The 9,946-nt window shown below is 37.7% G+C and overlaps 1 protein-coding gene and 1 long non-coding RNA gene across 2 annotated transcripts in view; both read right to left on the bottom strand.

The window, feature by feature from the left end:
- LOC138008693 (pyroglutamylated RF-amide peptide receptor-like) overlaps positions 1-2,205 on the bottom strand; it is a 2,801-nt gene extending 596 nt beyond the window's left edge. Inside the window, exon 1 of the mRNA XM_068855999.1 lies at positions 1-2,205. This exon is cut by the window's left edge and continues 596 nt beyond it. Within this exon, the coding sequence (XP_068712100.1) occupies positions 1-968 (968 nt within the window). The 5' untranslated portion in view covers positions 969-2,205.
- Positions 2,206-3,594: 1,389 nt separating this feature from the next.
- On the bottom strand, positions 3,595-9,930 carry LOC138006687 (uncharacterized). The gene is made up of 3 exons (XR_011123925.1): positions 9,515-9,930; positions 9,029-9,424; positions 3,595-3,873 (listed from the first exon to the last, which is right to left on the bottom strand). It is a non-coding gene; the product is annotated as an uncharacterized lncRNA (long non-coding RNA).
- Between the last annotated feature and the right edge of the window lie 16 nt (positions 9,931-9,946).

Here is a 9,946-nt window from a genome sequence, read left to right as displayed (position 1 = left end):
GACCGAATAATAAACATGCTGGGGAGATCCGAATCTCTTTTTCTGGCATAATCACATTTCACAAGTCTTTTCAGTGCAGACTTAAGATTATTCCCGTAATATCCATACAGTATTGGGTCTAAAGCGGCATTGAGACAAATCAAAAGTTGAGATGTTCTCCAAACAATTCCCGGCGTAGTCAAGTTAAAATAAATTAGTGTTCGAGTTACCATAAAAGGGGACCAACAAATCGCGAACGCTATAGTTAAGGCCATAAGTGTCTTCGCCACTTTCTTGTTTCGCCGAACCGATTTCTCGATAAAAGAGTTGTTTATAGCAGGGACAACTCTTGAACGTAGGGCACGGGAAATAAGTGCCTGCGTAAAAATCATATACAAGAAAGGAAGCACAAAGAAGAATGTTGCGTGCAAGCTGTAATATACTTGTCGACCGATGTCTCCCCAAGTTGTGTTGACGCAAACATGAACGTTTCCTCTCCTTTCCAAACGGTATATATCCACTAAAGGTGAACAAACGAGCAAGCACAGAAACCAAACTATAGCGAGTTTGACATATCCTTTCCTTGTCCAGGTGTTCATCCTGGCGTTGAACGGATCTGTTATGGCTTTTAGCCTCTGGAACGTAATAAGAACCAGGGTAGTGATGGAAGTAGTGTACGTTGCTTCAACGAGGAATCCATGAAGTCTGCAAGTGCCATCGCCACCCAGCCAACGCCAGAAAATATCGATGACATTCAGAATTGTTAAAAAAGTGAAGAGTAGATCCGCGAAGGCTAAATTTGCCACAAGCCACATTAGAGGAAAATGTTGGCGTTTCAGGCTCTTGTAGCAGGTTGTGATCACCCATACATTACCAACAATGGACATCAAGAAAACACTGGCGTAAATTATGACCAAGGAAGCTTGCATAAATGGCGAAAAATCATCGCTTGTTGCCATTATGGAAGAAAGATATATATTAATAAACATTTATATAATAACGTTTTTCTGGTGGCACTGAAAAATTAATCTTTAGCAAACGAAAATTGACAAGGCGTGTATAAATTCGAGCATTTTTAACAGCTTTTCGTTGATGCGTATTGAAGTTGAATGGGCGAATGAGAAGAACTCGAACTCTCCTGTACGTAAATATTTATATGGTGCTGTCTTGTGCTTTGAGCCTTTACTGTCAATGGATTTCGCTATTTGTTTGATTTTCGATTTCCCGTTGAGTGCCAGTTTTCATTTCGGGAAACAGCGAGGGTCAAATGTATATAAAACAATACAAACATGATGTCATCGTCTGAGAGCAATGATAAGGTTCCTTTTTTATCGACAAGATCGGTCCGAAGGCTTCCAATCCTTGTCTTAATATTCTTCGTATCGATGCCGTATCGCCGGAAAAATAGAGATAGTGATCTATTCTTCTCTATGGCACAGCAATTTAAATCTTTGTGATTCTCACATTAGCTGTATGGCAATTAATAATTGGAACCCTTCAGCACTTTTTCTTAGTTCGCTTGGTAGTCAGTTCTCGATTAATGTACGCAAAAACATGTCGCATATTCTGACAGATATGACCTCTGAAGGAAGTCGGAAGAACTTAGTTACGAGATAAATGAGAAGGCAATGTTGGTTTTGATTTGGCGGAGAAAAGTTCCGTTCTCAACACTCATGCAGCTGCATACAAACAACGAAGATTATTGTGCCAAAATAAATATACCGCAAATTATAATTAATTAAAGGTAATAAAAGAAAATGAATTTAAAGCATCCTGAAGTGGCCAGAAAACAGTTTTGTTTGGATAGGGGCGTCCCGTTGTTATAGTTTTGGCTTCGCAATCATCGATTGTCTCTTCCTCTACACGTTGATGTGGGCATCGACTCATAAATCTAGCATTTCCTGTATCACACAGCTCTCTCAGCCAAGTAGCGCTTTGCAATGGCTGATTAATGCTCAGCTCACAGCGCTCTTTAAATAGATCTCTTTTACAACTTGAGTTCCTTCGTTCAGGACAGGAACCTTTGGTCACCGTTCCTTTTGAATTCCTTTTACGCTGCGAACATATGGCACTTCTAACCAGACGAAATGGAACTTTCATGGTCTATTTCTTATTAATTTTTGAAGACTAGTCTAAAATACTCCCTTTTAGAAAGCAGTACTTTGCAATGTTTGTTAGCTAATTGAGAGTTTTACACGCTCAATAGAACCTTGTTGTACATTAATATAGACCGAGTTAATATTTTCCGATTTACAACAGGGAATAAAATTGTCTTGCTTGTGAAGGATTTTAAAAAACTTTCCGAGCAGGTGGTTTGTAACCAATGTTTGTGAATTCATTGTGCAATCATGTCGGACAATCTAATGGCGCTAGCTAGCAATTAAGAAAGCTGTTTTAATTACGTCAAACGAAATGAAAGCAATCTAAAACGTGCAACCCACCAGCCTTAGACTCAAAAGAATATTACCAACTGGTGTTTTGCAACACGTGTTTTCAGACACATGTCGAATGTTTAGTGACGATCAAAATATCTATTACTATCAATACTCGCGGCCAAATGACAAACTGCCCTCTGTAAAACGCGCCTTTTTGCGGGCCAAACGGGAAATGTGCGGGCTGTAAAATATATTTGCCGCCCTGATACTGATTGGCTGCAGAGATGTCAAACAACTTCGCTCGTCCAATGAGATTGTCCTATTTTAAAAGTGCGAGAATTACTTCTACATTTGGTGTACAACCCGCACTTCAAATATATAAATTCCTTTCATTCTCACATCCTTCGTTTGTATACACTGAGGGACATTTCCATATCATAGTTTCATGCTACATCTCTGTTAAACAACTTTTTCTTATGAAATGAATTGGTACGATTTGGCCTTGTGTCGTATTGATATTTGCAATTGTGTACTGATAACACGTTCCAAAACCTTGGGGGATATTCTAAAGTTAACAAAAATCGGTTGTCGGTGTTGAATCCTTGACGGAATTTTAATTTTCGGCTGATATTTCGAGGAAAGTGAATTATCTGGCCGCCAAAAATGTCCTTTCGGCTGGGAAAATCCCTCTCGTCCACTTTTTGTCCAAGTATTTACCATTCACTTTCATTTGAACGATAGCGTTCAGTCGTACACCATGTCATCTCCATTTGTGGGTGGCTCGAAAAAATAACTTTGGAAGACATTGTGAAGGCTGGCCTCAGAAATTTCCGAAACCACTGTCTTCACCATAACTTTAACAGGAGCGGCAATTACCCGTTACTGGTTTCAGAAATTTCCGAAACAGTTTGTCTTGGCTATTGCTAAAAACGAGGGCAGTTAACCACTGCCGGTTTCAGAAATTTTTGAAACCCCTGCAGCTGACCACACGTGAAGGTGAGGGAAATTAGCGATTATTGGTTTCGAAATTTTTTGAAACCAGCTTCAATGATAGATGGTTTCAGAAATTTCCGATACCACTTCCGAAACGAGTTAATTGTCCTAACAATGTCCAAAGACACTGGAGCCACTAACCTTTGCACTAAGATTAATGTGACGGTAAATGTGCTACTGGTTTGAAAAATTCCCGGAACCATTAATCGCGACACAACTTGTTATAGAAATTTGCGGAATCCCTCTTATTCTCTATGGTATAGGATTAAGACAACGGCATAACTTCTCCAGTATCACAAATAATTTATTTACAACGTTGCATTGAATTTATATCCGTTCAAAGAAGAAAACACTTAAATCATGAATTTCGAAATTTAATATTCGTTAACGGTGTTCGCCTATTCACTGTTATCTTCCTCAAGCAAATCCTGCTCCAAGCTTTGTCTTATACTCATTAAAGTTTCCTCGTCTGAATCCACGACAACTCATTTCTTCCGGCGTTTGAGACTTGCCTTGGCTGCTGATGCTAAAAATGATAAAACCAAGAAACATCTTAGGAAAAAGCTGTTAATTGAAATTTGTAACGTCATCTTTGACACGTATTCGTTGCCTGACATCAGCACATATTCTTGCCCATAAAAGCTAGATAAACTGACAAAGAAATATCTTATTGCTCAGTACGTAACTCTACCTCAGAACGTGGACGATCTTCGCAACAAACATAATCTCAAGTGTCACGTTCGAAACGCGTGTGATTTAATTTATTTACTTAGAGAGAGTTAGAGGACTGATATATTTATATCGGTGAGTTCGATAACTCTCTAAGATTAATTATTTTTGATTCCTGATTTATATCCTACTTTACTAGTTCAGTAGTGGCCGTTAAATGTATTTTTCCTGAGGCTGAGTGACCATTCTTGGCCTACATTTGTTTAGTGAATACATCTTAGAAGATTAGAATGATAACCCTGGCTAGTCTAACATACATAAATCCAGTAAAAAGCAATTGCAGCTCTGAGCTGTTGCAATGAACGTAGTAACTGAAAAATTTGAATTCCTTTCGGCAACTCCGCATTAAGTTCCTCACACATGCATGTGTGAACAAAGGAGACTAATGTTGCGCATGCGCCTCATCACCCCGAAAAACCCTTGAAATTCAGTCAAATTCATTCGAAACGCGGGAACATGAGAAATGGCGGATGTAGTGCTGTCATCGTTAATATTCATCGCATGTTTCCAAAAGGACGGCACACAATGAATGCAAAAATGATAAGTCATTTGAAAGACTTGGGCATTACCTTATTTTTATGACTGACACTGGTTCAATACAACGCGAAATACGGCGAAGGATCACAAATGAAGCGAAGATGGCGAGTCAAAAGTGTGGCGATGAATTGCAGAACTGGCAAGGAGCAGAGGATAGTTTTGCCTTCCTGGCGTTGTTTTTCCTTATTTAAGAGACTTCAACTCAGAATGGAGTGCTGTTTGATAATAAAGTAAGTCGGATTCAAATTGAAATGTGAGTTTACATTAAAAAATATGGGCAAACTGGCGTTTGAAGCGAGGACAACGGTAAATCGGCTAACAAGATGGACTCGAAAATGGCAGCCCACTGGTGAAGAACATCTCAATTCGCTATAAAGCTTCCCAACCTTGAAATTTTGAACCACATGGTCGAAGTTGAGTCGGTAATTGTTCTGGAGAAGAAATAGGGCTGATTTTGAATCTTGAAGCGAGCAGATGACGCCAAGACGCAAGGCTTTATTTTACGAGTGCTCCAGATAATTTAAATTTCCTTGGCAAAAAATATTTTAATTCCCTTTTTCGAGACTTTTGTCATAGGCCGTGATACGGGAATTCCCGCTTGCTGCAGTAAGCCCAACAACCATAGAAAAGATTTGTGTAAAGAAATTGTCATTAAAAGTGGCAAGGCTCAACACAGCAGGTTTCGTGTGACACGGTGTTGTCTACAAAATGGCTCCAAATCTTGTTATGATATCATCTCGCTCTGCCCTATTGTGTCTTTGACATGGCACACTTTCACGTCTGTAAATTAAACCACTGAAAAAGCATTAAATTTGAAGCTTTTTTCAATTTGTATTTTGTCATATTGCCCTAAGCTGCGAGAGTTTCAAGTTGATGAAATGACGCGCACAAGTAATTCTAACTCGGAGAACGAGACTCAAGTCGGCATCTCATCCGTTCTCGTGGCCAAATCTTAGAAAATATTTCGTGATACGGGAATCGCCTTTAACAGCCGACACACAAATATCAGAAGAATAATTTAAATTAAACAGTTTAAATTTAAAAGTGGCAAGGCGCGCACAAGCGACCAGCAAAGTGAGCCTATTGTCCTATTGAAATCTGCAACTTCGAGCTAGTTGTTTGTTGGAAGAACAGTCATAGGACGTCCCCTCAATGCTATCCAGTCATTGTGGATACATCAAATACTAATTTTTCGCAGAAATGTGGAGATTGACACTGATTTGCAGTTAAATTATTTATTATTTATTTATTTACAATGCACTTACACGTTTTCTTGGTATAAAATTTACCTACTCATCTCAGGCAAAGTATTATTTACATTTGTATAAACTGCTTCAGGCGAGGGAAAAAACGAAATTATTACAGATAACGTAATTATATACACTATACCACTAATAGAAATAAATGGTATATAGTTAACTTTACTAAAAAGGAGATTGACACTGATTCATGTATAAATACATTCCAAAATGACATAACCAGGTAAAACATTTGTGAATGTAATGCATAAATTATGTGAATACATTCAAATTAACAACAATCTCAGAGAAAGAATTATATTATATTCTTAACTTTAAGTAGTACTCAATCTACAGAACAGGATATCCCATTCAGTTGCAATATTTAGACTTATAATACCGGAGTACATACCAGCAAGTACCGGTAAGGAAATCAGCACTGAGCAAAATAGTGTTCAAAAATTGCTTTTTTAAAATAGGATTTTAGATGTGCTGTTTTGATCATAAAGGGGAAGTCATTCCAAAAGTATTTTCCAATAATAGATAGGCAGAATTTTCTTACATTGGCTATAGCATGAAGAAATAAATACTACAAAGATGCATCCTGAGTTGAATGATTATGTTGCTCCGAAACCAGTAATATGGAAAAAATTACATGGCTTATTGCCACAAAGACAATCGTGCACAAATAAATGTGTACATTTTAGCAATATCGTGAAATTTCAATAGACCTAAGGAAACATAATGTGGGATGGGGGAACATCATGAATGATTATAATAACTTTATTTTTTGAATTTTATCAGCTGTGACATTGGGTTTTCATAATCACTACCCTGCAACATTGAGCCATACAGTAAATATCGCTAAATAAGTGAATAATTAACAATTATTTGCCTCAGGGTCAGTGATTATTGGTGAATATTCACAGTGACGAAGTTGAGGTGAATATTCACCGATAATCACTGAGCCTGAGGTGAATAATTGTTTTAGTATAAATACACAGGTGATTATTTCAAAAAAGAGAAGAAAAAAGCATTTCAACACGAAATCATCTTCACTTACAGTGGCAAAACGACTACTGGCAGCCATTTTGTCGGTCGAGGTGATTATCGGCTGATAATCCGAGATAGCAAGCCAATGAGAGCGCGATTTTGTATAATCACCTGTGTATTTATACTAAAAGATATTGTTTAGACAATGTTTACTGACAACGCTTAACCTTGATTATGACATTAATACATTAATTTTACTAACTTTGTTACAAATATAATGAATATGATCATGCCAGGAAAGGTGATGGCCAATATAGATATCATACCCACGTATCTTAAGATTGAAACTGGTTCAAGGAATTGACCAGCTAAGTTTAATGAAGGAAGTAAGTTGAAATTTACTTACTGATGAGGATTGATGATAAGATATTTACTTTTCTTTAAATTTAAAGTTAATAAACACTTGGTAGTTCAGAGCTATTGTGAATTAGAAGTTCATCTATATATAGGGAAGATATCTGATGACAAGCATTGATGTGCCAACCACAGGAACAAAAGAACCTTTTGTTTCAACATCCAGCGAGCCTCTGGTTGGCACATTAATGACAATAGTTAAACAATAAATTATCTTCCCTACACTTTTTTGGCATGCTGCATTGCAGAGGTTTCCCCACCACATGATGTACAATTTAAACAAATATTTACAGGGTGTCAAGTGAGTAAAATGGTCAGAAAATGAGAAAATCGGGGGCTTTTTAACCTAAAAGTAGGAACAAAATAGCAGCATTTGCACGTGAATAGGAAAAGTAATGGAAATGCCTAATTGAAGTCATCATTGAGAGGTTCAAAATTATTGTCTTTAAATCAACATGAAGTACAAGCTTAGTACATTTTTCTCCAGCCACAAGCACAAAAAATACATATTTTTTTCTGAAAAGCTAGCGAATTTAAAAGGCTCAGAATAATAGGAAATAACAATAGCTGGCACATTCATCAACTACCTACAAATTACTACAGTACCCTTATTATCTACCCTCCGATTTCAATCCATGGCGATTTAGTAAATCCTCCACACACGTTGCTAATTGTAACTAGTACATTGTAGGAACTGGTGAAGAAGGCGTTGACAACGCTGGCATTTCGTATAATGTTTCTGTGGACAAGAAGGAAAATACAATACACCAATTTTTTAAAGAACATTTAATAGGCTGCGCTAACTTATGGCTTGAGATTATAAATAAAACAAAAGGAATAGCGAATTCATCACACCTTAGCAGACTTGACAGCAAGGCCTCGGCTGAACAACCACCTCAATCGATCTATGACAACATTTAACTCGGAAAAATCAATTGTGCATGAAGCCACGGACGAAAAATCGATCACGCGAAAGTGAAAGACTTAAAAGAAATCAGCTTCTGCCACTGAACTACCGCTATTCCGAAAGAAACAAAGGTGTACACGTCGCTGCTGCTATAAAAATCCCTAGAGCAAGTAATCGAACAAGACGTCTTTGGCCGCCATTTTGATTGTTATTTCGCGCGCGCGCGCGCGCGTGAAAAAACCTGGGTACAAGCAAAACAATCAACCAATCAGACAAAAGTCTCCTTTGTTGCATGTGTGTTTTGCACGGGGTGTTTTCTCTTTTTACACTATAACTAGAATTTACTCCGATACATCTAGAATTCACTTTGCAATGAAAACAATTTCTTTTCTCTCGTGAGCTGGTATACACACTTATAGGCACAATCTCCCAATACTTCAAATATGTCGACAATTGAAAATTGAACCAAACAGTCACTATCTTAGTGTGTCACGCAAGGTGAAAACTCGGAAATTTAAAATGCTCTAAAACGAAAGACGCTACGGCACTGGAAACTTACAAAAAGGGTCAATTCTAGATTTATATTGTCAAAGTAGTCCAAATAAAAAATTATAAAACCTCGATTTTGATTATAGAATTTATGTCAAGGTGAAAACCACTACATTGTTACTTAGAATATTAAAAGGTTTTCATTTGTTTAAAACGGCTTACTGTAACTTGCAAAACGAGAGGAAACGAAACGAAAGTTAAACCTGTATTTCACAAAATGAATATTTGAGCATTTCGATAGCAGTAATTCGCAAAATAGATGATAAGTGAGCTGGTTTCTTATTACGCTACGACGATAGTCACGTTCAACATACCTGGGATAGAAAACATTCTCTCTACTTTTTGATGAAACACGCCCCATCTGTTTCATCTCTTTGGTGGTCATCTACCCTTGCTCTCTTCGAATTTCTGGGCTCTTCATTAACCTCCAAGCCAGGTTTCCGTTTGCCAGCGTGAGAACTTGGCTCGTTAGTACGATCTTGCGATCCCCCTTGAGAAACCAACGTCTGAAACCACTGGAGAAAACGAAAGTGATGGCCTTTCATCCACTGTTTGGTTGCTTTCTTGAATCCGTTTAAATCTGTCAGCAAACTGACGACTGGAAACAGTGTAATCCATAAATTGTTTCGAAAAATCGTTTGCAAGGATGTCGAATTTGCCTAAATCTACAATTGTAGCCTTACACCGGCAGATAGGTTGGAGAACATGACCTGTAGAATGAAAAGACCTGAATAAGCCAATGATGTCACTTCTCTTCTCGTTCTTTGTACAGTATTCAGAAAACTAAGTAAGCAATGTACCTTAATAGAAGAGGTATCCGAACTTTCAGCAACAGCGATAACATTTGCCATCTCCTTGCCGCCAGTTAATGTCCCTTTCCGTTTTTGTATAAATATCGTTAAGTCTAAACCACCATTTTCCTGTCTCGGGTCTGTCGCTCTTACCATTTTTACCTTTGCTCATAATTTCGCTCGTTGCAAAAAATATCTTAACTACAATTTGGAAAAAAAAACAAGATCCTTGATTAACACCTCGGCTAAGAACAGTCTGTAACGATACGCGAATGACACCCCAATTTATATTGCTCCTGTTGAGAATCCGTGGTTTTGTAAAAACACGCAAGAACCAAGATAGCGTGCGGAAAACAATGTCGTTTCATTTACGCAGGAAATATCTAGGAATCACATTCCTTGCTCCAAGAAGGAAAAATATAATGCAACTGATTCCTGTGT

Source organism: Montipora foliosa, chromosome 6 (genome assembly GCF_036669935.1).
Source record: "Montipora foliosa isolate CH-2021 chromosome 6, ASM3666993v2, whole genome shotgun sequence".
Taxonomy (NCBI): domain Eukaryota; kingdom Metazoa; phylum Cnidaria; class Anthozoa; order Scleractinia; family Acroporidae; genus Montipora; species Montipora foliosa.
This window is presented reverse-complemented; position numbering and strand designations above follow the sequence as displayed.